We start from the raw sequence: 27,693 nt of genomic DNA on the forward strand, positions 1-27,693 counted from the left end.
AGCATTTCTTCAGTAAATATATGAAAACTCACACTCAGTGGTTAAGAATCATAAATCGTTTTCATGCCAGTTCCAGATTTGCTGTCAAATAACTTGAGTAAACACTTTGGATTAACAGAGCCTGTTGGGTTTGGGAACTGCAGAAAAGGGACTGGGAGTTTGTATGGGGGACCTCAGTGTTTGCTTCACTGGGTGTTTGAATGATCCCCCCTGAGACTGTAAGTGTTTATTCTTAACACCCTTCTTCCTGTACATTGTCTGAGACCCCTTCCACCTACTGTCCGCCAGGCGCCCCCAAGTAGCACCCCCTCCCTTGTGTTTGGGCCAGTGCACAGCAGCCATTACTGAGGATGCAACAGTCAACAAGGCGTGCTTCCCAGCTGCTCCTCTCCTCTCCTCTTCTCTTCTCTTCTCGGCCTTTTTTCAGTCTCTCTCAGGTGTCCTCAGCAGCCTACACCCCCCAGTCCCAGCCCTCCCACCTGGTATCCCCTTCCTGGCTTTTCGTATTCCTTTGGGAATAGAACCAGGCACTTACCAACCTGGGTTCACATGGTTGGATTGGAGGTCAGATTATTAAACTGGAGAATCCTTACTGGCCACGCTTCACAGGGAGATGTTCCCCCCGACACATCCAGTGATGGAACAATTGAACATAGTACCAAGTTGGAAATTTGGGGTTGTGTGAAGAACAAGGATGGTCATTGCAGCATTGCTCGTGATTTTTGAAAAATCAGGACTTTCTTCTATCCGTAGCTACTAATTAAGTAAGTAAATTGTGGTTCATCGACAGGCAGCATACTATGCAGCCGTTCATAGGATGGGCCGCTTGACTCAGAATGTTCTCCAGGTTGATGTAGTTGAGGGACAACGGCCAAGTATGATGTACAGGCATTTGTCTCAAAAAAATTGACATGCAAAGACTATATATAGCGTATTTTTGGATGATTGTGTACGTTGGGAGAGATTTAAAAGTGTTGGCACTTGTGTATCTTCTTGCATTACAAACAAATTATGTTTCCTATCTAAATAATTTTTTCAGACACTCCCCTTCGCCACAACAAACAGACAAAAAACTTGTCCTCAGCCTGGCTCTGCTGTGTTTGAGCTGGTGGAGGTTGTGCTTGAACAAGGATCCGACTTCTATCTTTCCCTCCTCTTGGGGTCCCCAGGCCTCGGCTCTAGGTATTAGCAGCACGTGGCCAGGGGTGTGTGGTGGGCCCCTGCCTCGGGTTTGGACTTCGTATTCAGTGTATTTTCCATAAATCAAGTGAAGCTTGGTTTTCATGTTATCGAATAGACTTAGTTTCTTGGCTGGACTTTACTCCTTGAACTTGGCTCACTTTTAAATACGAGAGCCTGCGTAGTGGCACACACTGATAAGGCTTCTGGTTGTCACCAGTCACTCCTCACTTCATTTCTACAGTGGGGAACTATGAAGCCCTCTTGGATGGGTGGACACCTCCTTCGGTCTGAGCCGGAGTTTGTGGGAGGCCAGATGTCCCCGGTCATTCCTAAGAGCTGTAGGGGGGAACATCTCAAAACTGAGTTTACAGCAGTTAATATGTATTGTGTTTCAGTTGGTATTTTGATGATGAGAAGCCCCTCCATCCTTTTTTTTTTTTTCACTGATGTGTGAGCAGTTGTATTTGAAACGAGAGGCTCATTCTTACACAAGTGCGGTGTGTCTGAATTCCTAGTTGGATCGCAGGTAGTCTGAAAAGTAGATTTCCAGAATGCGTGTGCCACGCACAGCTCCCAGTCGTCTTCGTTAGCAAAGCACTTGGTTTAAGCTCTGCCTAAGGAAAACCTACCTACTTGGTATTTTTATTTATTTATTTTTTCTTTAACCTCCCCCTTCCTCTCCCGCTGGGCCCACATTCCTAGGTCTTTGTCTCCGCTTGGTATTTTAGAAATTTTGGGAGAGGAAGGCAGTGGGTGGGGCCTCCTGGAAGCTGGGGGCAGGGAAGAGGGTGGTCGCTCACAAGGTCAGAGGTTGAGCCTGCTCCATTCAGCTGGGGCAGCCAGATTGTCGCCATGCAGGGGCGGGGGCGGTGGGGGTGGGGGCTTATGCGTGCATCTGCCCGGCAAGCCCCAAACAGGCAGCCCCAGGCCCTGGAATTCCTCCCACCAGAGGCCTGTGCCTCCCCCCACCCCCCCTTCCTGGAGCCATAGTTCATGGCCTCTGCTACATTTCTGGCCTTGGACCCTCCACACATCCCTTTCTTTGGAAGACGTGGGTTCCAGTTTGTTCTGTAAAAATAATCTTGCAGCTGGTTCAGAGAGTTGTTCCCACGCACATCCTTACCTAGTGGTTGTGTTTCACACTCTGAAATGGTGGGTTTTTGACCTTAGGCGCTGAGCTTGTTAATGGGTTAAAAGTTCTACTCCAACTTTTTGCTAGAAAGTTTGTAAAATTGAGCACATTTTCCGTATTTGGACAATATGTTCTCCACCCCCCCCCCCAAAAGAAATCAGTGATTTATTGATTACTAGCACGATGAGGCTGTGCTTTTACTCACCAAAAGCTTTTTATGATCGACTAGCTGGGTGCTCCCCATGCCCAACACCAGTGCCACCTGGACCTGCACTTCTGAAGTTGCAGTGTGATCTCAGGCACTTAGAGCTGCTTCAATCCCATGTGAAAAGATGCCAGGTGGGGTCTGCCCATTGTAGAGGTGTCTGGACTCCAAGGCTGCATATATGAGAGGCCTGATTCCAGGGGCTTCTTTATGGGGTTGAGACCCTCCAGAAACAGGGTTCCTGGGATGTCAAGGGTAGAATGGATCTCCTGAGGCTCACCTAGTCAGACTGGCTAGGTGGTCCCATGACCAGATAGTGCCAGGCTCAGGTGCACAGCCTAAGGTGCTTTGCCACTCACTGCCTGTGCAGATGAGCGGTTGCCCAAAGACACAGCACAGTGGGGTGTCTCTAGCACACAGCTGTACCAACGAGGAGTTAGTCCTGAGAAGAGGCAGAGACGATTGCTTCACTGTTTGGCAGGAGGGGGCAGGAGACAGAAGGTTCTGAAGCATGCTTCCTTCTAATTTAAAAGGAACCTTCTGATGGAAGGTTTTTACACCAGCTGTTAGCATAGGAGTGATCCTTTTATTTCCTTGACAAATGGACGGAGCAAAGGAGAGGAATGTGGTTGGAACCTGTGGGCGAATTGCTTTAGCGTCACATCATTTAAAAAAAAAAAAAAAGACTGTCCTGGAATTACCCCCAAACTTGAGAATTTTAGGTTTATCAGATCAGAAAGATGAGCTCATTTCTACTTGGTGGCCCTGCTTTTGAAAGTGACTGGTCTTGAAGAGGGCAAATTGCCGACACTTGGTTGCAGTCTACCCTGGCTCCCGGAGAAAAGTATCACACGGAACAGCAAAAAAATGGTGGCAAAGCCATGACCATGACCACATTTCCCCTCCCCTAGAAAATTGAGTCCATAAAACTTGCCGTATCAGAGCCACTTCTTAAAAGTAGGAACAAAATCCCCTAAATCTTTTCCTATATTAGAATCCAAAGTTCTTGGAGAAGTAGTGTAACCCGTACTGGATTACGTGCCTCCCTATTAACTCTGCTAACCCAGAGTGGGGCAGGCCTGTTTAGGGGACTGAGCCGTTTGAGAGATTGTTCCCTAGTGGATGTACGTGCTTCGCACCAAGACTTGGGTGGGTTAATAAAATAACCCCGGAAGGGAGAGAAATGACCTTCTTACTGTTGCCTTAGGGCTGTTTCTGTGTGGGACTTTCAGCCTTATAGGAACTTCCTGGCCCTCAGGGCTACCACCAGCCCCACCCCTCCAGCCCCACCCCACAGCCCCATCTCTGTCTTTCTCAGTGGGGACGAGCTCTTGTACTATTTTCACCTCTTAGACCCCCAGGATACCTAGCAAGGCTCTGCATGAGGTAGCCAGTGCCAGGCATGTGTGGGAAGCAACTCTTGAAGTCTCAGGTTTGCCCTGGCTGGTGTGGCTCAGTGGATTGAGTGCGGGACTGCAAACCAAAGGGTCGCTGGTTCCATTCCCAGTCAGGGCACATGCCTGGGTTGCAGGTTGCCGGCCAGGTCCCCAGTGGGGGGCATGTGAGAGGCAACCACACATTGATGTTTCTCTTCTTCCCTTCCCCTCCCTCTAAAAATAAATAAATAAAAACTTAACAAGAAGTCTCAGGTTGGCCTCTCTGCTCTTGCTCTGCCCTTGCTTAGCTCTGAAGCCTTAAGCAGCTCACAACCTCTTGTTTTCACGTGGGGATTAGGTGCGTTGTGTATGTGGGAGAGCTCCCCTTGGACACCGTTTCCCTGCCTCCTGTTGCATGTTGGCTGGCTTTCCCTCACACCCAGGTGTACCAGAGGCAAATGTAAGCTCTGCTCTTGAAAGCAATCCAGCAAACATTTACACAGAGTGGCGCTAAGTGCCCTGCTCTGTGGAGGGTTACAAGACTGGCCCAGTTTCTGTGCCAAGGAACTGTCGCTCTTGAGAGCTCCTCATTTATCAGCAGGTGGAGGTGGTGCCAACCCTTCTCTCCCTCCTATCCAGCATGCTGGGTCCCAGGGAAATAGAGAACATCACGGAAAGTAGTTAAAGCTGTTTTCTCAGCATGGGCTGCCTCCCAGGGTCAGCTCCTTGGAACAACTTGGCAGGAAGAAGAAAGACAAGAAGCTGGCTGACCTTACCACTAGCTTTTGCTCTCAGCTTGCTTTGAGTGCATAGAGGACCACGCTTTGCATGTCATGCTAATCTCCTTGATGGGGGTGGGGGGCAAAAACCTGTGGTGTGAGGCCGATTAATATTGGCCCCTAGCCTTGTTTCACATGCCCAGAGGCTGGGGTGGCAAGAGAAACTTTCTGGTATATTCTTTCATTTGGGCTACCAATCTCGGTAATAACATAATCTTAGAGCTTTTCTGGGTGATTAATCTAAGATACAGGGAAATGTTACGCCTTTGCAGTGTCTCAGTTATATAGGCTGTCTGTTCTTTGACTTGGGACTGGGGGCGGGGAAGAAAAGCGGGCTGTGCTCCCAGACAACTACCCTGCTCCCTGTCCTCGGAGGGGCTGTGTCCCTTTACTGGGAACGGAGTGGGTGGGAGTCTGGGATACAGAGCCCTCTGTGGTTGTCCTGCCTGTGCCTAGTCCTGCATCTCTCATTAATGCCTGTCCTATCTTTGGTCCCCAGGTGCTGCACCTGTACTGTGACACTTGCTCAGTGCCCATCTGTCGTGAGTGTACAATGGGCCGGCACGGCGGCCACAGCTTCATCTACCTCCAGGAGGCGCTGCAGGACTCCCGGGCCCTCACCATCCAGCTGCTGGCCGACGCCCAGCAGGGCCGCCAGGCAATCCAGGTCAGTCCTTCCCCACCCTTCACCTATTTCCCTTGTTCTTCCTTGCACAGAAAGCCTTCCTGCTCCCTTCCAGATGGCATGTGTAGATTACCAGGCAGACACCAGTGTCGGAGGTGGGGGTGGAGGGGACATGGAAAAGTGGCCCAAATGAGCTGCTGTATTATCCATGCAGCACCCATCCCTGGGTCCCGGGGGGCTGGGGGGAGACCTCCTTGAAGCCTTGTGCAGACTAGGATGTAGCCAAAGTTACTGGCCAATCTGGGTTTGTTCCAGACACCTAGCCTGGGCCCCTGTCACGTCATCTCTCTGTTTCCCATCCAGGCCCTCCCCAAATCCAGGTGGATTGCTGAGGGACTGGGAGCTTAATGCTTCTCAGAGGCCTTTGCTATTCAGAGTTTGTTTGCCTGTTTGTTTGTTTGCTCATAGGTGAGAAATAAGTGAGCATGGGGAATTTCTCAAGATTCAGTCTCAAACTCTTTTCTGGGTGGTAAAGTCACATCCTGGTAATGTAGGCTCTTGTTTCTGTGGACTGTCCATCCACTTGGGGTTAGGCAGGGACACACAGAACTTGGGAGCATAGCGAAGTTCTCTCAAATAGTCAGGTCACTTTGTATGCCTGAATTGATTTAGAATCTTCTCTCCTGGTCCAGGTAACATGGTTTTAGTAAAACAGAAAAATATTGAATAGGAAACTGTTGTTATTTACATTCTAGAGTATTTGAATAAGTGAATTATTTTAAAAATATCTTTTAGGAAAATGGTTAAAGAACTGACCGTGTGCTCTAATCGAGGGGTTCAGGGGTGTTCAGCCTGCAGCCCGTGGGCCACATGCAGCCCCGGTGGCTATGAATACGGCCCAACACAAAATCATACATTTACTTAAACCACTCCCCTCGGGGTTTTGTTTTTTTTTTTTTTTTTTTTTTTTGCTCATCAGTTTTCATTAGTGTTTGTGTATTTAATGTGTGGCACGGGCATCTTCTTCCACTGTAGCCCAGAGGCTCCAAAAGGTTAGACACCCCTGGTTTAGATTTGAATAAATTTCTCCACAGCTATCACATTCCTGTGCGCGATAATGAAGAAATCTTTCTAATGTGTCAGATTATCTGATACCCAAGTCATAACATTGGAAGTTTGAGAGTCTGTATTTATGGAGTCACTTCTTCTATTGTATTCTTACGCCTTCAGAGTGGCTGTTAATTGCTGTTAAGTCTCCTTTGTCAGCATAGTTTAGTGCATAGTTCTTTTATTTCTATTTTCTTTTAGTTGACTGTGTTCTGCAGCTAATGTCTGAGTTCTTCCCCCCCTCCATTGTGGTATTACCTTAGGAACCCCTTTCTGTCCTTGGAGATTGAGAACACGCAGGGGGTCCTTGAAACATAACCAGAGAATTGCTGGTGAACTCTGTACTCTGCTGGCATCTGTCGCTCGGGGGTGAAGGGGGTGTGCGGTTAAAATGATGAATTCTCAGGAAAGTACAAACTTGAGCTTTCTGTGGGGAGGAGAGAGAAGAGCAGATTTTTCTGCCACGCCCACCTTTCCGAACATGGTCATTGGTGGCTGAAAGTCTGCTGTGTGGGCACTGAAGTGGACAGAGGAGTGAAAATCAAATACTGGTTGGTACTGTTAGAGCTGACACTGGTGTACATACTGGAGCATGGGGCACTTTGTGGGGAGGATCCAAGTGCAGGTTGGGCAGCTGGGTTCTGGAGAGGGGAATTGGGATGTTCAGTACATTAACAATCTGTGGCCACACCAAGGTGCACCTGTGGAACACCAGCTGCAGAACTGCTGTGTAGCTGTGTGTGTTTGGGGGAAGGTGCACTCTTTCTTGGCTCTTGCTTATAGTTCTTTAAAACCTGCATTCAGCCAGGGATCTGGAGATTTGGGGTATAATTGGGACAGCTGTTTCTGTCTAAAGTTCTTACCACATTGTCCGTGCATTGACCCTTCCTACAAAAGTATCCGAAGGCCTCTATGAAAGCAGTGTCCAGGTTCTTCATACCTGTTAACGAAGAAGTCCCTGGGTGTCGATTTCTTCACGCAGTTGGTCAAAATGTTAAGTAAAGGGCCCAAATACATAGTATTTACACTGTCACTTTATAGCATTTATATGAGAGAGTACAACAGAGATGGTACGAAGAGTGTTTCTGTTCTTAATGGGAACATCAGAGAAGGAAGGACTATAGTCGATTAATACAGTTTTGGAAGAGTGGTGAGTTTCTTGAAAATATACACAAAATCATTTCCGTTAAAATATTTTTATTTAATTATTTTTAGAGAGAGGGGAAGGGAGGGAAAAAGAGAGGAAGAGGAATCAATGTGTGAGATACATCAGTCAGTTTCCTCTGTCACAACCCAACCAGGGGCCTGGCCTGGAATCCAGACATGTGCCCTGACTGGGAATTGATCTGGCGACGCTTTGGTTCATAGCCCATGCTCAATCCACTGAGCCACACTAGCCAGGGCCTCCTCATTCCTTTTTCTTAAAAAAACAAAAAACAAAACAAAACAAAAACCCCAAAATACCGAATTATTCTAGTCACAGGGTAAGAAGAGATTCTGATTCGGAAGTCTCATTGGTCTAAGAACCTGTCCTAGGTTTGTTTATTTGCTCGTAATAGTGTTAACGTATTAAGAATGGCATGTGGGGTTTTTTTTTAAAGCCATTTATTTGTACTGACAAATTGGCAGATCCAAGGAATAGTAGATATGCCAGAAATAGGCTTTATTTTGCTACTAACATAAGACAGTTTAAGAAGACATCAAACCATGGGGTAGAGAACACAAAATACATTGTACAGGTGATCTGTTGTGGAAGTGTGCACTTGAAACCGGTATAATTTTGTTAACCAATTACCGCCCCAATACATTCAATGAAAATGAATAAAACAAAAGACATCAAATCAATTATAAAGGATGGTGAAGGAGGGAGAAGGAATAGATTTTAATCAATCATAACAAACACTAAAATTAAAACCTAGCTAGATTAAACAGTTATTTGGAGAGGAGGGAGGAAAGTATTAAAAAAAAAATAGAGGTGGATACTTATGCATGTAAAAAGCAACACAAACTAGAAAATACAACACAAACTAGAAAATATGGCAGACGGTTACTCTGAAAAGATCTTAAAAGTAGTTAAAACAGGAAGACACATAGATAAAGGAGTGAAAGAGACAAAAACACACCTGTTCCAGAGAGAAAATTCAGCTACTCAGTATATTTAGCCCGAGCAGTTACCCATTCAAAACAGCACTGGAACATTCTTATGGATAAATAGAACGCACCATGCTTACGCTTTGTGGGTGGGGGAACATGTTTTGGAAAATATCCAGAGCTTTAAGTAACTCATTTCTCCTTTGGGAATCTCCTCCAAGACTGTGCCCTGCATTTTGAAGGTATTTGTTGCACCATTATGAATCATTATCAGTAGGTATGAGAATTTTTTTAGCCACTTAAATTTATAAAGCAATTGTGATCACATTAAAAGTAAACACACACAGTGTTAAGTAAAATGAGAACATTCTTAAGTGAAGTTGGTTCAGGAAAAATTAGGCAGAACCAGAAAAACAGTGCACAGAAAAATTGGTAGTAGAAGTAGATCAGAATATTAATGTGTTTTTTTAAAAACCATGATTGTATTTCAGTATACAACTTCTGTATAACCAAAAAGTAAAACACCACAGTAAATAACAAAAAACATGGTATTTCATTTGCAATGCATAGCGAATGGCTAACGCCTCTAGTCATAACTGAGCTAGTAGTATTTTCTTTGAAGGTGGGACTGAGGCAAGAATTTTTCATATTTATTAAGGAAAACATAGATAATAAGCTGCACGTATTTAAAGTGTACACCACATGTTTGATAATGTGTTTCACCCATGAAAACATCAGTCAAGATTATGACCATGTCTGTTACCATCAAAAGTTTTCTTGTGACCTTCACTCCCTCTTTGTTCCCTTGGTCCCAAGCAGCTACTCATCTGCTTTTTGTCATAGACTTTGTTTTGATGAGTTAGGAAGTGAATTTACCAAGTAGTTAACAGGCCTTCACTCTGCTCCCAAAAAGTAGTGGTTTAAGGAAATATTCAAGGTTTTAACCTCTTATACCAAAAGACACAGGTGGTGATTGGAGAGTCCTTTATCTCTACCCCATCGTTCCTAGGTGTTGACATTTATCGCTGTGCCCCAAAACAGCTGCTGGAACACAAAACATAACATCTGTGTTCTGACCAATGAATGGAAGTGGGCATACTCCTTTATTTTATAGAGATTTCTCATATGTCTTTTTTTTTTAATTGATTTTGGAGACAGAAAAACATTGATTTGTCCCACTTACTGATGCGTTCATTGGTTGATTCTTATATGTGCCCTGCCTGGCAATCGAACCCACCACCTCGGTGTGTTCGTATGATGCTCTAACCAACTGAGCTACCCGTGCCGGGGCTCCCAGGAGTCTTGCATAACACATTCACTGGCCAAAAACCCAATGTCATACCACATCCGTTGCAAGGGAGTCCAAACTCACTGCAGCCATAAAAAAGATAGAGCTGCTGTTACTTTTGATCAGGTATTGGCAGTAGGTCAGTAGCAGGACAGAACTGAAGTGAAGTGGGTGTTCTAGCCAACCAGCTGGCTTTGCCCTGTCCTCTTCCTGATTTCTTTTATTGGACGTGACTTGTCTACCCATTAAAAAAGTAAACATTGTCACTCTTCTTGTTACAGCAAGAGCGATAGATGTTGTGCCATTTAGGACCCAAATGAAGAGAACTCAGCTTAATGACTAAGCATAATTTTCTTTAAAATTTATTTGGGGTGGGGGGAGAAAGAGGGAGAGAAACCTCAGTGTGAGAGGGAAACATGGATGGGTTGCTTCTCGGATGCACCCCAACCAGGACTGGAACTGGCGACCTTTTCGCTTTGCGGGATGACACCCAACCCACTGAGCCATGCTGGTCAGGGCTAAGCATAATTGCTTTAAGTTGTACAAATGAGATTCTAAGTTAATCTAGACTTTCTAGATTATTTTGGTCCCTTCTGTTTTTCTTTTACCATCTTAGTAAACTAAAGTAACCTGCAGGCCCACCCGCCTGCCGTGATGGAAAGTTACCACAAGGAATGCTGAGAATGGCTACTAACTATCCCAAGAAGGTGGTCAAGGAAACATTTTTTTCTATCACAAACATGGGAATGGAAGAGCAAAATACCGATCTCCTTAATCATAGGCCTCCCTTTTCGTCAGCAAGAATTAGCAGACGTGTTTACTGACCTTCAGCGCTGTTTCAGGCTCTGAGATAGGTATTTCATGTATACATAGGAGCGCCTGAACGGTGTGGGTGTCATTCTTTCCATTTTGCACAGAGAAGACTTTGCTCCAAAGAGGTTTAACCTCAAGTAACCTGCCAGAGGCACATTGGCAGTGAGTAGAATTGCAGTTTGGTTTCAAAACTGATGGACGCAGTTTCTCATTTGGGAGGCAGGTGTTCTCTCTCTAGCTGCACACCAGCGGGGCCCCCCCCCAATATGAGTGAAAAAGTCATGATTAAAAAACTTGAATACCCTATGACCTGATTAAAAAATTTCCCATGCTGCCTTCATTAGGACTCTTGGTTACAGTCAACTAAAGGAGGATGAATAGTCTCAGGTGACCAGGTAGAAGAATATTGACGGATCAGGCTTCAGGTATCCAGGGACGCGGGCCTGGGTGCCAGCACTGTCAGCGCTTGGCTCTGTCCCTCTCTCCGTGGTAATCTCATTCTTGCCACTGGGCCTGGGCTTGTCCGTGCAGTGTGGAGAGAAAGGTGGAAAGGTGGACTTGCGTGGAGACCTGGTCGGGCCTGCACTGTCCAGCAAGCCGTCCTCAGGGAAAGAGTGGGTTTCCTCCTTTCCCTCTGTCTCTCCTTTTGGGCTGGGAGGGGAGGAGGCTGGCATCATCCATATGTAAAATCCCAGGGAAAGTGAAGAATACTGGGCAGCCAACCCTGCGGGTAGATTTAAGTCTTTATCAACTTTACACCACCTTAAATGAGTATCAGTATCCCAGAAATACATTCTACGTTGTGTGTGGGTTGAGTACAATTTGGGGATTGGTCGTTTTAATTTCAATTTAACCGCTTTTGTTTAGAAAAACTCTTTCAGGCGCTCCATCCCCGTTCTTCACCCAGGGACATTTATCTCAGTAGTTTCCCCTCCACAGTTGGAGATAATGCACACTCACTGGAGGCTCAGCAGAAGGGTTTTGCCTTTTTCCAGTCACTTCTGGACCCCGAATCACACCGCAGGTGCACGTGTATATGTCTGCGTTGGTGCCAGAAGGCCTGAGATTGTCATGGGCTCCTCTCCTGTAGCAAGGAGGCAGCCCAGTACTGTAAGCAGCGCGTGTATTGATCTCCCTAGTGAGGCCCTCTTGTCCTGGACACCTCATTTTCCTCCCACCCTGATGTCTTCATCAGCTTATGTTCAAGAGTAGTTTTTGTGTAAGCCTCTAATAAATCATTTCTGGACGGGAAGAGTAGATGTAACAAAGGTACACCTCCCCCAATGACCGTCTTTTTTAATCCAGTGTTAAATTACAAGTGTTCCACGGGCAGCTGAGCAGGAACCACAGTTCCTACTTTATGCCTCGGAGAGAATCACAGCTTGGCTGTATTTAGCTCAGGAGTCTTAGTTCTTGACAAAGCACCCAGAGATAAATACTTCAGTTAATTTGGTCGATACATAGGCCTGTAAAGGGAATTGACCCTGATGAGGCTCTAGAGTTACGGCAAAGAAAGCATGGAAGAAGACATCTGCAGAGGACCTCATTTTTATTGCTTTTTAGAACACTATTATTTTGACTCTTCCTAAAAATATACTTTTGGTCACCGAGGTAACTAGAGGATTTTATAAGGTGCCCTGTTTCCCTGGGGGTATTCATAAGCAGGATCAGGATATCGTTGCTCTCCACATAAGATCCTTGATTCCTTAATTTTACTGTATTTCTTTCTTCGCCTTTAAGATGCCATTGAGTGTAAGCTGCACGTTTATTTTATATTACAACTAATAAAGGAAAAGTCCTGCTGACAATTTAGGGTCAACCCATGCCAAGGATATTAAACATGACTAAAATTCTATTTGGAGTGCACTCCAGCATTTCCCACATCTGGTATGGTGGACTGAGTTTCTGGGTGCCGTATTGGCACTATTATTAGCTTCTGACTGTTGGGACACTTTATAGTACCAGCCACTAGGCCGTCAGTGGTCTCTATAGCAGGCGCCACTAATCACGGACTGCACCCTTCCCCAGGAAACCCACAGAAGGGCCTCAGCCTACTCAGAACAAAGTGGCCGGCACTCGAGCCAGCTGGACCCTCAAATTCCCAGTGTTTGCTTGGTTCTGTTAATATTTAGAGCATGAGAACATTTTTCCCTCACGCATGCCCCCCCCATGCCTGCCGTTTTTTGTTTATTAACAGCAAATTGTGATTCTGTTTTCATAGTCGACCCAGCCCCTTCCCCACTGTTCATTTTCCCCAGCCCACCTGCCTCTGGTTGCCTTCAAAGGCCATGCTTTCGGTAATGGGAACTGGCTCCGCAGGTGCTGGTCTGCACGTCCTGGAAGGCAGTGCTTGGCTGCCTTGTGTGCAGTTTGGGGAAGGAAGATCCATTTTGTCTGTAACAGGGCTTTTCTGACTCTCAGCCCTAGGACTGATACTGTCTTTGCCTGCTTGGGGATATTACAGTAAGAGCTTTTCACACCTTCCACCTACTTGAAAAATGGAGGTGGAAGAAGTAGTTCTTAATAGAATGTTCCAGACCCAAGGGCTTGCAGGGGCCTGGCAGGACATGAGGGAGCAAGCCTGGCTAGGAGACAGTAGGGGGAGAGGTGAGTAGAAAGTCACATGCTAAACATGCCTTCCCCCCATCCTGCAAAGGGTGGGTGGCCGTTGCTCTCCCAACCATTTCTTGCCCCTGAAGGAGTGTGGGCCTGTTATTTCCCTCCATTTCTTGTGATTTTTTTTTTTTAATGGAAAATCAGTTTGGTAAATAATCTGACATTGGTATAAATAGAAAGCAGTTTGCCTCCCCTGCTGACCATTGAGGAAACATTAAGAAATATGGACATAGGCTTGGTTGCATCGGTCAAATTTTGACTTGGACACCAGCTCTTAGCTAGTGAGTAACCAATAAAACAAGGTGTGCCAATTACTAATTTACTCTCTCCCACCCTTTCACACTCCCGCCACGGGATGCTGGGCTGCAGCACTCACTTCAAACCACATACCTGGGAGTGGGAAGAAGGGACTCCCTTCTTTCTTCATGTTCTGATCCAGGGACATGTTTTTCACCCTGTCTGCAGAAGTTGGCTCCGATTTCTAGCTTTTGCCTTGCCAAGGATGAGCTGGTCAAACCCCAATTTCTTCTCTTTGTTCTCCTAGACCAAGGGGTGGTGGCTGCTTCCCAAAGTTACTGTCTATCTATAATCCTCAGTGTACCCTTTGTCCTAGCACCTCTCCGATTCCTATTTAACCAGATTCCCTCCGTTAAATTGTATCTGGTTAGATGTCTAGTGAGGTCTCTGTTCTTCTGAATAAATGTTGATTTGGGATCTATTAACCCTATTACGATATTTGCTTATATGCACACTTTTTGATTGGTCATTCTAAATTTTTATCGTAGGGATAATTGGCATATATCCTGCTTCCATTTGTTGGCAACTGTATCAGTTTCTTAGGGTTGCTACAACAAATGATCACCAGCTAGGTGACTTAAAACAATAGGAATGTACTATCTCAACAGATCTGTGGGCTGGAAGTCCAAAAGCAGGGTGTCAACAGGAACATGCTCCTTCTGAAGGTTGCAGGGAAGGACTCTTTTCTTGCCTTTTCCTAGTTTCTGGCAGTTGCCAGCAGTCCTGGTTGTTGTGGGATTCAGTCTCCGTTTCTGCCTGTCATCACGCGGTCTTCCTTTTGTGTGTCTGTGTCTCCGTCTTCCCTTGACCTCACGTGGGTGGCTCAGTGGATTTAGTTCTCACCCTAGTCCATTATGACCTCATGTTCGTATCTGCTAAGATCTTACTTCCAACTAAGGTCACATTCTGAGGTTTTAGATGCACCTGAATTTGGCGGCGAAGTGGGCAGTATTAGCCCAGTGCAGTCACCTAGTGCTTTGAGAAACACGGTTATGTCTGCAGACATGAACGTGTTTAAAACGTGCAGATAATTGTTCGTATTACGATAGCCCTCACTTGGTTTGATACGCGATGACACTTGGGATAAGATTGTGAAGGTGGAGCAGAAAGACGGTATGGAGCTGTCCTTTGCTTTTCAGCTTCATGAAAGAAGCGGTTTCTGAGCTGGGTTTTGAACTTCAGGGTGAATTTGGAAGAGGAGGCATCCCAGGCAATGGCTGCCTGTGGGCCATGCAGATCAACCCAAGTGCCCACTCCGATCAGCTCAGTGGATCCTTAGGCCTCACAAGGATAGGGGCTGAGAATACAGTGTGGGGTGTGGCTCCCGTGCCATGCAGGCTGAGGGGATTAAACTTGGTAAATAGGGGCCTTGATTTTATTTTATTTTATTGGGGGGTGGTTTTAAATGGCCGAATGAGTTGCAACTGTTTCGCTGGAACTGTGTTCATAACAATAAGGTTGATCGTGGCTTGTTTGATTCCATAGGTTATGGTTGCCTTGGGGGAGGGGGAGCTGAGATGGAGAATGACTGTTTAATGGGTGCAGTGGTTTTCTTTGGGGATGATGGGAGTGTTGGGAATTTTATGTTCTGTATTTTGCCACAATTAAAAAAAAAATAAGGCGGGAAGTGTGACTAGGCCTGGGTGCGTGTGATCCCGCTTGTCTGATGAGAGCTGAGTGGGATGAGGGGAAGGAAAGGTAGGGATTTTGTTGGAGGTGTTTCCTAGACCTGTCCACAATAACCTGTGCCCGGTGCTGTGGCCGGCTCCTCCCCGTCTCCTGTTGTGCTGTTCTCACAGGCCCCCTTTACCAAGGTTGGCGCCAGGAGCTACTCCAAGGTCTTTCAACTAGTAGGATGTGGAACCAGGATTTGAGCCTGGATACCTGACTCCTAGGTTGACCGTCAGCCTTGTTTCCCCGGTATTATCCCAGTTTTAGATTGTTCCATATTCCATAAACTCCTCGGTCCAGGGTGCACAGATGCTTGGTCACCCATAACCAATTCCTGGGCCCAAACTTTTTTTCTTTTTTTTTTTTTTGTCTTTCTAAAATTCTTAATTATTTTTAGAGAGTGGGGGGGAAGGGAGGGAGATAGAGAGGGAGAGAAACATCGGTGTGAGCACATGCCCCGACCTGGAATCAAACCAGCGACCTTTCTCTTTGCGGCCGGTGCCCAACCGCCGGAGCCGCTGTGGTCGGGGCAGCTCCAAACTCCACGTGCTTCCCCAAGCCCCTCCTGGTATTGGACACCTGCTCTAAAACTCTTGCTCCCTCAGCAGTCAGTTTGGAATCCCTGATTTAATACCTCAGTATCTCAAAGAAATCCTTGTGGCTTTTGAAGACATGTCATATAATATTAATGAAAACACGAGGCCTTCTGTCTGGATTAATTTTTTATGAACAATAATACGTCTGATTAAACTGGCTGATTTACTAGAGCTGGTGGTACCGGGTGGGGGGTGCGGTGGTGTATAGATGGTCTCTGACCACAGGGCATGGTTTCTTAGGTGACCAGTATTCCCAGTATGCACTTGGTGTTGGTTCTGGCTGGAAATGACATGACAGGAGGGTGATGGATAACCGCTGGGCTGCGGCGTGTCTTAAGCTCTCACCCGAGGGGTGTGCCCAGCCTTCGGGGTTCCCCCCCAGGCAGGGCTTCAGGCCGGAAGGTCTGGGGAGTTGGTCGTGTGCCGGGGGAAGTACATTTCACATCTGATCCCCGTCCCCAGTTTTCGGCTGTGGCCCAGCTACACTGGTTTCACTGTGTCAGAGTATCTTTTAATAGTCCTGACATTCACTGCGTAGGTGCCATTTCTCATACAAAGAAATCCAGCGCTTGCCAGCAGCTCCTTCAGTTACATGTCAAACAGATGCCATTCTCTCCCTAAGTGCCTGCTTTCTTTTCCAAGAAAGTGAATCCAGTGACCTGGGGGCCCAGGGTATTGGCTTTTCAGGTCTGGGGAGAAAGAAAACAGTCTTAAATGTTTTGTCTGAGGCCTGTGAAGGTCCTTCTAATGCCATGTGACTGTTTTTGGTTTTCCAGCTAAGCATCGAGCAGGCCCAGGCGGTAGCAGAACAAGTGGAGATGAAGGCCAAGGTGGTACAGTCGGAGGTCAAAGCCGTGACTGCAAGGCATAAGAAGGCCCTGGAAGAGCGGGAGTGCGAGCTGCTCTGGAAGGTAATGGATGGTGCATGGCCCCACCCCCAGTCTGGGCCTCCTCGGTTGGCCAGCATTTCTTCCCTGAACCACATGTGGGATCCTGGACCCCGGCTCTAACTTTAGAGTACTTGGTACCTTTCCCGAGTTCCGCTGGCAGAAAAATTCCGAGGTCTTTGGAACCTTGTGGGTGCTGTCCAGGCAATAAAACAACAAGAAGCCTTTTCAAAAGTAGTCGGGTACCAAGATTGGAAGGGAGTCCCAAGTGTCCTACCGCACACGTGCAAAAGGAAGCAGAAAGGGAATGCAGTCACGACCGGTGTTATGAAAGCAGGCTGGTAGGAAACATCCTTGTTTTTGGTGTCCCGGCTGGTTGCACTTCCTGAACCCTTGTGGAAAGGCAGCTTTCCACTAGTGAGGGCACTGAGCGTGAGCCCTTTCTTCCTGTTGGGGCAGGAAGGAGGGCTGAGCACACTGGTGTGCTGTTTAGATAAAAATCAGCTGGGAAGATGGCTCTCCCCACCCAACTCGCCAACCCAGCATTTTCTTCTCGGATCTTCTACCCCCCTGCTGAGGGAAGAGGGTAGAACGCCTGCGAAATGGGCCAGTTGCATCATCACTACATTCTCGGAACACATAAGTAAGGCCACATACGAAGCTGATTTAAAAGGGTGCACTGAGGTTCATGCATGCTTGTTTTTATTTTTAGAAAGAGGGAGATGGAGGGAGAGAAATATTGATGTGCCAGAGATCCACCGATTGGTTGCCTCTCACATGTCCCCAACTGGGGACCTGGCCTGCAACCCAGACATGTGCCCTGACCAGGAATGGAACCAGTGACCTTTCGATTTGCAGGCGGACACTTAATCCACGGAGCCCCACACCAGCCAGGGATGCATGCTTATTTTGGTCATCCCAATTATATGATGGTAGAGGTGGCGTCTCAATTTCTGAAAGTGACCCTTACCAGTCAGAATGTTCTCTGGAAGGCTACCTCGGATTCTGCATTTTCCATTTAGTTAGCTTTCTGCTTCTTCAGACCTCAAAAACCATGGCTTCGTTGCTCTTGGACAAGAAGAGAAAGACTCCATGGGTATAAACAAGTGCAAGATTTAATTCGGCACCTATTTTATTTAGGCACCTTTGTGGCCCTGACATGGTTTTCAGGCACTCCGAAGTCCCCGTGGTCTGTCATTCTCATGCCACCCACGGATGTTAATTATAACTGAAAGGGGCCCACTTCTTGCAACCTGAGAGCTCTGTGGTGAACTCAGCCACAAACTTGCTCTTCTGGATTTGCTGATGAAAAGGCCTTTGTGTGTCTCTGCAGATCTCACCTAAGTTATCCTCCCTCCTGTGAGGCTGACTCAAGTCCTCTTCTGGAGGCCGCTCTCTAAGTGGAGAACATGTTTTCCCTCTAAGAGAAGCGGATTTGGAAAATGAATCAATTTCTTCATGCAGTAAACTTTGTTTCTACTTGCCTAAAAACTCATTCTCAGATTCCTCCAAAATAGGCTTGCTGATTCTGGACTGACCTCAGTCCCATTTATCTTCACCATTTGCTATGGCACCTTGCTCCAAATCATGTGCTAATACCCCCTCTATTTTATTAATTACTAATTTTTCTGCCCCAGCCCAGCAAGGTTTTTTTGGTTGTATCTTCTTGGGCACCTCTTTGATACAATGTTGTGTGTGTTTGTTTGTTTGTTTTGGCAAAACATTACTGAGTGCGGGGGAAACAATTTATGTATCTGGATACATCTTTAATTCTTTTTTTTTTAACTCATCAAATCATACACTTTATATTTTCTTAGATTTTATTTATTTATTTTTAGAGAGAAGGGAAGGGAGTGAAAAAGAGAGGCAGGGAAACATCAGTGTGTAAGAGAGAAAAAGAGACCAGTTGCCTCTCGCACGCCCTTAACTGGGGACCCGGCCCACAACCCAGGCACGTGCCCTGACTGTGAATCCAACTGGCAGCCTTTGGTTTACAGGCCAGCACTCAATCCACGGAGCCACACCAGCCAGGGCGCCTTTCATTCTCGTGGCTTATAAATTTCCAGTGTTCTTGGCTTCCTCTTGGAGTTAGCTACAACCACCTACCTAGCTGAGAGGTCAGAACTAAAGCCTGGAGGTTTGGTCCAGTGCAAGACCAGAAGACAAAGCCTCTTTGATCTGTTCCCACAAGGTCCTCTCTGCACAGGTGTGTCCTGCTCCCAGAGTGGACAGACGAAAAAGCACATGCATGGGTCAGAAATCACATCATCACTCCCCAAGGGAAAATCTGATTAGAATCCAGGCCTCCCACCAATGGACCCTTATTCTGAAATAGGCTTTCTGTAGCTTTCCTTTGCAAAACAGCATGATCCAGCTGGGTGACCTGAGCATCCCCTTCAGGGAGGAAATTACCCAAAATTACAGGAGTTTTAGTTAGTTAATGCAAAAGAAGGAAGAAATGACTATTTCATTGGTCAGACAAAACCTCACATTCCCGAATAGCATGGTTTGAGAACCTCAGAAGCAGGAATTATTACAGCAGCTCAGAATCAATGTTTATTGTAGCATTTTAGATTTAGAGCTCCTTTCTCCAAATTTTATCTGTTAGGCCTTTTGGGCTCCCTGTTGAAGGTTTCTAAAACCTGTTCTTTAGAGGTTAGGAGAGAAGAATAGGGGAGGTGTAATCTCACCAAATCCATTTTTCTCTGTATAGCCTGTGTGTGTGTGTGTGTGTGTGTGTGTGTGTGTGTGTGTGTGTGTGTGTGAGAGAGAGAGAGAGAGAGAGAGAGAGAGAGAGGGAGAGGGAGAGGGAGAGAGGGAGAGAGGGAGAGAGAGGGAGAGAGGGAGAGAGGGAGAGAGAAGGAGGAAGAGAGAGAGAGGACGAGGGGGTTATCTTTCAAGACATTTCAGACTCTGTAGCTGCTTTGGAAAGTCAGTCTTTTGCCCTGGCTGGCGTGGCTCAGTGGATTGAGTACCCGCCTGCAAACCAAAGGGTCGCTGGTTCCATTCCCAGTCAGTGCACGTGCCTGGGTTGCAGGCCAGGTCCCTAGTAGAGGGCGCTTGAGAGGCAACCACACATTGATGTTTCCCTGTCTTTCTTCCTCCTTTCTCCTCTAAAAATAAAGAAGTAAAATTTAAAGAAAGAAAGAAAAGTCAGTCTTTCGAGAGTGTAAGACTGGCCTAGTCCAACAGGAAGTCCTGCTGGTTCTGCCTCTGGTGTCCTTTCTGTGGCTTTTCTGTCCCCCTTCACAACCGTCTCCTTTGCCTAAGGTGCCGTCACCCCTCACCTGGGTTGACTGATGCTCTCTCCCTCCTCACTTGTCTCTCCAGTGCGTGGTCTGCACAGCTTATATAAGAACATAAATCTGCCTTGGCTGGTGTGGCTTAATGGATTGAGCACTGGCCTGTGAACTGAAAGGTCACTGGTTCGATTCCCAGTCAGGGAACATGCCTGGGTTACAGGCTACGTCCTCATTTGGGGACACATGAGAAGCAACTTACTGATGTATCTCCTGCATATTGATGTTTTTCTCTTTGTTTCTCCCTCCCCTCCCCTTTTATTTTAGTACATAAATAAAATCTATTGAAAAAAGAAAAAGGAACATAAATCTATTCACGTAACTCCCTATGTGAAACTCTAGTTTCGCTGATTTTCCAAGCCAAGCACCCCCCTTGAAGTCTTGGCGCTTGCTCTTGCCTCTGTTCCGATCACTCTGAGCTCGGCCTCCCTGGGCACTCACTGTCTTGCATGCCTACCCTGTTTCTGCTCTCTGACCCCAGCATCACCTGAACTTGGCCTACAGTGTTTCCCTGTGTGCTTGCTTAAAATGTAACCGCTGTGAGGGCAAGGACCATATTCTCTCTGGTCACCGGGCAGCTCCAGTACCTGGCACAAAGTAGGTACTCCATAAACAGTTGTTAGGTGTCTGTTCTTAATTTTCACTTCTATTTAATTTCTAACATGGCAGAAAAGTTGCAGGTGTTAATAATAAAGGAACTCCATATATCCGTTACCCAGACTGACCAACCATTTACATTTTGCCCCATTTTTCTAAATTCTAAACTGTTTGTTTCCTCTGAGCAAGGGCATTCTCTTAACTAATCATGGTTAGTTAAAAATCAAGAGGTTTGGTCTCGATTCTATACTAGTACAGAATCCTCCATCAGTAGTCAGATTTCGCTAACAGTATTTTTAGTGGCACTGGCCCCCAATCCAGGATCACTGGTGGCATTTAGCTGTCATTTCTCTCCAGTCACGTCCTGTGCCCAGAGCAGTTCCTCGGTCTTTTTCCCCCCCTTTGGATTTTGCCCTGTGTGAAGAGTGCAAACCAGTTGTTTCTGTGGATTGGCCCTCAGCACGGGCTTGTCTGAGGCTTCCTCTGGACTCAGGTCAGGGCGTGTGTTTTTTGTGCTTGGTTCTAAGCCTCCGTCTTCTCTTTCCATTGTCGCTTTCCCTGCAGGTAGAGAAGATTCGCCAGGTGAAGGCCAAGTCCCTGTATCTGCAGGTGGAGAAGCTGCGGCAGAACCTCAACAAGCTCGAGAGCACCATCAGTGCCGTCCAGCAGGTCCTGGAGGAGGGGAGGGCACTGGACGTCCTGCTGGCCCGAGACCGCATGCTGGCCCAGGTGCAGGAGCTGAAGACCTTGCGCAGCCTCCTGCAGCCCCAGGAGGACGACCGGATCATGTTCACGCCGCCCGACCAGGCGCTGTACCTCGCCGTCAAGTCCTTCGGCTTCGTCAGCAGCGGGGCCTTTGCACCGCTCACCAAGGCCACAGGCGATGGCCTCAAGCGGGCCCTCCAGGGTAAAGTGGCCACCTTCACTGTCATTGGCTATGACCACGACGGGGAGCCTCGTCTCTCAGGAGGCGACCTGATGTCAGCTGTGGTCCTGGGCCCTGATGGCAACCTGTTTGGGGCAGAAGTGAGTGATCAGCAGAACGGGACTTACATGGTGAGCTACCGGCCCCAGCTGGAGGGCGAGCACCTGGTGTCGGTCACCTTGTGCAGCCAGCACATCGAGAACAGCCCCTTCAAGGTTGTGGTCAAGTCGGGCCGCAGCTATGTGGGCATCGGGCTGCCTGGCCTGAGCTTCGGCAGTGAGGGCGACAGTGACGGCAAACTCTGCCGCCCTTGGGGTGTGAGCGTGGACAAGGAGGGCTACATAGTCGTCGCCGACCGCAGCAACAACCGCATCCAGGTGTTCAAGCCCTGCGGCACCTTCCACCACAAATTTGGCACCCTGGGCTCCCGGCCTGGCCAGTTCGACCGGCCCGCCGGGGTGGCCTGTGACGCCTCCCGCAGGATCGTTGTGGCCGATAAGGACAATCATCGAATCCAGATCTTCACCTTCGAGGGCCAGTTCCTCCTCAAGTTCGGCGAGAAAGGAACCAAGAATGGGCAGTTCAACTACCCTTGGGATGTGGCCGTGAATCCTGAGGGCAAGATCCTGGTCTCTGACACTCGGAACCACCGCATCCAGCTGTTCGGGCCTGATGGAGTCTTCCTGAATAAGTACGGCTTCGAGGGGGCTCTCTGGAAGCACTTTGACTCCCCTCGGGGTGTGGCCTTCAACCACGAGGGCCACTTGGTAGTCACCGATTTCAACAACCACCGGCTCCTGGTCATTCATCCCGATTGCCAGTCGGCACGCTTCCTGGGCTCAGAGGGCACCGGCAATGGGCAGTTCCTGCGCCCGCAGGGTGTGGCCGTGGATCAGGAGGGGCGCATCATCGTGGCCGACTCCAGGAACCACCGGGTGCAGATGTTCGAGTCCAACGGCAGCTTCCTGTGCAAGTTCGGCACTCAGGGCAGTGGCTTTGGGCAAATGGACCGCCCTTCTGGCATCGCCGTCACCCCGGATGGGATGATCGTCGTGGTCGACTTTGGCAACAATCGAATCCTCATCTTCTAATCACGTTTTCTAGGCTTCTGTGTTTGGGGTGTGCATGTCTCTCGCTCTCTCGCTCTCCTCTCTCCTCTCTCGCTCGCTCTCTATCCCTCCCTTTTCCCTTGTGAATTTCAAAGAAGAAGCAGTCTCAGGGAAATTTCTTTTTTTCTTTTGTTTAAAGAGAACAAGAAAAGTACAACATTGCCTAAGTCCTACCTCATCTTTATTTTTTTACAGATGAATGTACTTATCTTTTCTGCAGGGATTGAGCCTGTGAAGTGATAATTTCTATCTACCTCATCACTCTTCGCATTTCCTTCTCTAGCAGGTCCTCTGCCCGCCTCGCACCCTCACTCAGTGGAGGTCACGTTTCCCTCTTCCCTCCGTGGGACGTGACACGCACAAGCCTAGCGTCTCTGGCTGGGAGGGCACTGGATATGTGTGGTGGGCTAGTATTCTGTAGATTGAGCCAAGGAAACATGAAAAAAACTACTAAGAAAAAAAACAAAAAAGTATAAAATGGAAAAATAGGATTTTAAATGCTTAATTATAGATTATTTGTGTTATTGAGAATACTGTGTTTATGGGGTTAGATTGCGTTTTGTGATCTTGATCTTTTTGAAAAAATCTTTTTTTTTTTTTTTAATGCTGCAACAGAGAACGTTCCTATGTTCTCCTTTTATACCTCAGCGTGTGTATCACCCTGTTCAGCATCTTTTCTTGTTCCTAGAAGTGGCTGTGGCTTGCTAGCCAAGAAAAGCAGACTGTTCCTATTTTAGGGTATGGGATCTTTGCTTCTATTAAGGTAGGGGTGTGTGTATGTGAAGCCATCTTACACCAGATTAGTGAAGCTGAAGATGATACACCTCCTCCCAAAGAACCTTTCTTTGCATACTTTAGTGTCTAAAAATAATAAAGGTAGTTCAGGTTTTTGATTAATCTCATTCTCAGAAGTTAAGTTGCTGTTGCTTACCAAGAGTGAAGTGTGAAAGAAAGAACATCGTGCGCCTCGTCTCAGAAAGAGGGCTTCTGGACATGGCCTGGTGCGCGGACAAGAGGGGGCGGGCGTGCGTGTGCTGAGGTGTAGTCAGTTGGGAGCATGAGAAAGAAGGAAGTCACCTCCAAACTCTTCTGGACTCTGCAGGAGGGCAGGGGTCGATCCCCAACCCTAGATTGAATGGTGTTCTGTTAATGGAGGCATTTCTTTTCCTAAGAAGAGTAGGCAAAGGAACGAACTTTTACTTTTTAAAAGCACAACTTTTTTCCTGCCTTGGAAGTTCAGGGAAATAGAATGTTTGAAAGTCAAATGAATAGGACAACCCGTCCCTGCGCTCTCTGCGCGGGTCTCTTCACAGAGAGGTCTGCTGCTTCACAGAGGGGTCTGCTGCGGAGCCATGCTGTAGGACCTCATGGTTAACATCCCCCGCCCCTTCCCCTCAGGCCTTTGAATGTAAAGGATTTACGAACTCAATTGCCACCAACTGGAAATGTAGGGCATAATGAATATCTCTTGTTAAACCTGTATCTCGGTACCAAAGAATGAACGTTTAAGCCAGGCTCCCACTGCAGAACGGTGGGATGGCATCTGTCACTTTACAGGGTTGGTTTGTTGTAACCTGGACTTGGGTACAAACCTTGTGCTTCTGGGCACTATCCGTCTTTTCAGTGAAAATTCAGCGGAGCCAATACCTTGCCTGTCAGAGCCCATGTGGGTCCCGCATTTCCCACAAATCCTGCAAGAAGAACCACACTTGAGAATCGCACAGCTCAGGACAAAGACAGATTCTCAGAAGGCGGGGGCTTGCAGGAAGAGCTCTTGTTTGAACAGAAAGACCACCAGATCACGTTCTGTTCCCGTATTTCAAAGAAATTCCTTTTGCAATGTGGATGTAGTTTTCAGTGAACAGAATAAACTGACAAGTGAAGCGATTTGTTTTTGTCATCCCCAAAGACAAGGAGATGCCAGGGACAGTGTAGCGATTCAGTCAAGTTGCTTTTCCCATCCAGCTGTTTGGACATCTAGTTTACCACTTGCCTGCTCCCTCCCATGGCTTCAGTTGTAGGGTTTCTGAAAGACCCAAATGGGGGAAAACGCCTTTCTTAAAGAACTGCAGTAAAGTATTCAAACACTAAAGAAGTACCTTTAACCTGCTGCCTCAGCTGCTGCGTTACAGGGGAGGGAGGTGGCAGGAAGTCTCATTTTGTAAAAGCGCCTTTTCTTTTATTGAAGAACTTAGTAGTGAATCCTTCCCCATTTTCTACCCAATTGCCTTTTATTTTGTCCCTAACCTCTAAGCTCTTTGGCAAAGACCTTGTGTAATGAAGCATTTTAATTGTTTTTTTTTTTAATTTTTATTTTGGAATTACTTGGTGCTGGTCCTCCTTCCCTCACCCCCACCGCTGCCCAAAAAGTCACCCTTTAAACACCAAAGATGATGGTTTTAAATGCTTAAGAAATATTTCTATTGAGGAAATGGGTCTTGAAAGTTCTTGGACATTCTCAGACACCTAGGTCATGGTTGTGGCCAGGATGAGTCATCTCAGGTCGTCCGTCACCACCTTCGATTCTTCATCTTTACTTTCATCGCCATCTTTGCTCTTGCCCTTTCTTCCCAGTCCCCCGCATGTGGGGAAATCTTGGGGCCCAAGTGGGACTTTTTTTTGGTGAACAGCTGTAACTAAAATTGCCTAATGTAACACTTTCCTGTGTATCTGGTTTTAAAGCCAGGGTTTCCACGCGTGACTGAACTTACCAGGTCATACAGTTAATACACTGACCAACTTGCAGGCTTAAAAGCTGGTAGGTTGTCCCTGAAATGAGTGTGTAGGTGGGCGGAGCTGCCCCTTTTTACCCTCAGTGGTGGGCCATCCCCACACCCAGAGTTGTGCATCACTGCCATTCGCAAAGCGTGGTCACCCTTGGGGACGATTTTGTTTTTAAAACACTGGCCAGCTGTGGCCGCCCACATTTGACTCCCGGCCCACGACTGGTGCAAAGCACTTTGGAGCGTGTTTATTGGACAGTGCAGAATGCTCCAAATCAAAGAAAGAGGAGAAAAGCCAACCTTTGGAACTCCCTAATGTGCATGAGGCTGTTCAAATTCGGTGTATTTAAATGCATATCTCTTGCCTCTTACGAGGTGATGCTAGGGTAGGTGGAAATTGGGTCAAAAAGGGAAGTCGTTACCACAGTGAGAGAGAAGGTCCTGGGTGCTGAAAAGGGAGGAAGATAAAATGTTTCTAGTGAGTAAATGGGGTGTTTAGACAACAATCCCCACGCATGTCTAATGTGGTCAGGTGGCGAGGCGAAGTGTAAAGTCACCATATGTAGAAAGGTTTGGGTGTAGGGATGGCTAAAGGGTTTCGAAGTAACGCACAGAGAAAAACCACTTTTGGTTGCCACTGACTTAACATTTCAAAAGTGTTAAACTTTTGTTTAAAAAAAAAAAAGAATCATTCCTTTGTAAATTTGGTCGTGAGAAGCCATGCTCTCTCACCCTGTGCTGTGTTGCGGCTGGCAGGTGGCGCGCAGATTGGCTGGAGCCCAGGGCCCTGGGCAGTGCCCCAGGTGCGCCGACTCTTTGACTGATGGATGCCCTTTTAAGTCTAACTTACTTGGGGAAACACAAGGGTACCATAAACAGAATCTAAATTATGTGTTGGGCCAAAAAAGTTTGCCAGATTTAAGGCACTTTGTGATCGAGCTGTAAGAATAGCTTGAGATCGGCTCAGTCTGTTCTATTCCAGTTAAGCCAAAGCTTAATGATTTGAGGAGAGAGGTCTTTTAGGCTTGAAGCATCAGAATACTGTTTGTGTATGTGTTGTCTCCCTCTGTGGGAGATTTCTACGGTTGCTGTGTTCTGGTAGGTAGTGAAAGAAATGCCAAAGTTAATAGGCTTTCCCCCTCCCCCCTTTTCTGTTAAAAAAAAAATCTAATGGTGCCAAAAAAAAATTTAGGGTATTTATTGAAAACATCACTCTTGCGTTTCCAACAGTCTGGGGCTGTATAAAAGTCAAAACTCTTCTTCTTGCGTGTGATGATACCATACAGCCACCCCCCACCCCCACCCTTCACCCCCCACTCCCTGCCACAAGGCTTGTTCGCCTTCTCTAGCTTCCTGCAGGCCAGGGGCTCAGGACCCACATCCCACTCCACACCACACTGTCTGTTCCGTTTTGGTTCTACCTCACTTTTGGCAGAAGTCACCTACCTCATGTCAGCATCTGACGGGTCTCTGAAAAGAAGAATATTAAGCCACTGGGGAGCGGGTAGGAGTGGGAAGCTACCTCGAGAAGAAAATGTTTTCATGAATCCCAAACTGATTTCTCCCAGGAGAAACATTTCCTCGACCTTGAGAAAGACACTCTGAAACCAAATATTCCTGTACTCAGGCAAATGTGGTCAAATCCAAGTGTCCCTTACCAACCGGGCTCCCTGTTACACACACTATTACCATGTCTGTTCAGTATTACGGAGCTGCTGGTTCATCTGACCTGTTTGAGGACTTAACTGCAAATAAAGACCTTTAGGTCTCTTTCTCTCTTCAAGAGAACGATACTTTATCTGTATTTTGAACACCGGCAGGCATACCTTTTAGGAGCAATTCTAAGGGTCTGGTTGTTGGCAACATCAGATATTTGAAGGGAATGAGAATCTTTAGACTCCTGATGGTATTTGTAGCTTTTCTGGACCCAGCAGGGTCTTCCTCACCATCGCCGTGACATTGCAACAATCACTGTCACTGCGCAGTAGCTGGGAAAGTGTGTGTTTCTGCATTTTAATTGTTCTTTTCCCTACCAAAGGTAACATGTTGACGGGTTGTTCTTGTCCTCTGCTTGTTTATTAAATACTTGATAAAGTTGAGAAGCACACGGCCATGATATACTGTATTGCCTCTCCACCTTTTCTTCCCCTAGTTGATTTTTGTTCGGGTTGCAGGAGAGGGTCCTAAGACCACTAATGATTGTGAATTGGGTTTTAAACGTCATGGTGAAGAGATACCTCAATGATGTCTATTTTTAAACTGATCTTACGGGTTAACAAGCCAGCCTGGTGGGATGTTTTCCATCATCATTTAACCAGTAATGGTTCTAAAAGTTTTGTCTCTCCGCATGGTCTTAGACCTCCTTTTAATGATTG

General features: G+C 46.9%; 1 protein-coding gene across 1 annotated transcript in view; it reads left to right on the forward strand.

The window, feature by feature from the left end:
* TRIM71 (tripartite motif containing 71) overlaps positions 1-26,340 on the forward strand; it is a 64,686-nt gene extending 38,346 nt beyond the window's left edge. Inside the window, exons 2-4 of the mRNA XM_053930474.1 lie at positions 5,174-5,341; positions 16,555-16,689; positions 21,126-26,340. Coding sequence (XP_053786449.1) covers positions 5,174-5,341; positions 16,555-16,689; positions 21,126-22,577 — 1,755 coding nt within the window. The 3' untranslated portion in view covers positions 22,578-26,340. The remainder of the gene's footprint in view (positions 1-5,173; positions 5,342-16,554; positions 16,690-21,125) is intronic.
* Positions 26,341-27,693: the final 1,353 nt, after the last annotated feature.

This window comes from Desmodus rotundus, chromosome 8 (genome assembly GCF_022682495.2).
Source record: "Desmodus rotundus isolate HL8 chromosome 8, HLdesRot8A.1, whole genome shotgun sequence".
Taxonomy (NCBI): Eukaryota; Metazoa; Chordata; class Mammalia; order Chiroptera; family Phyllostomidae; genus Desmodus; species Desmodus rotundus.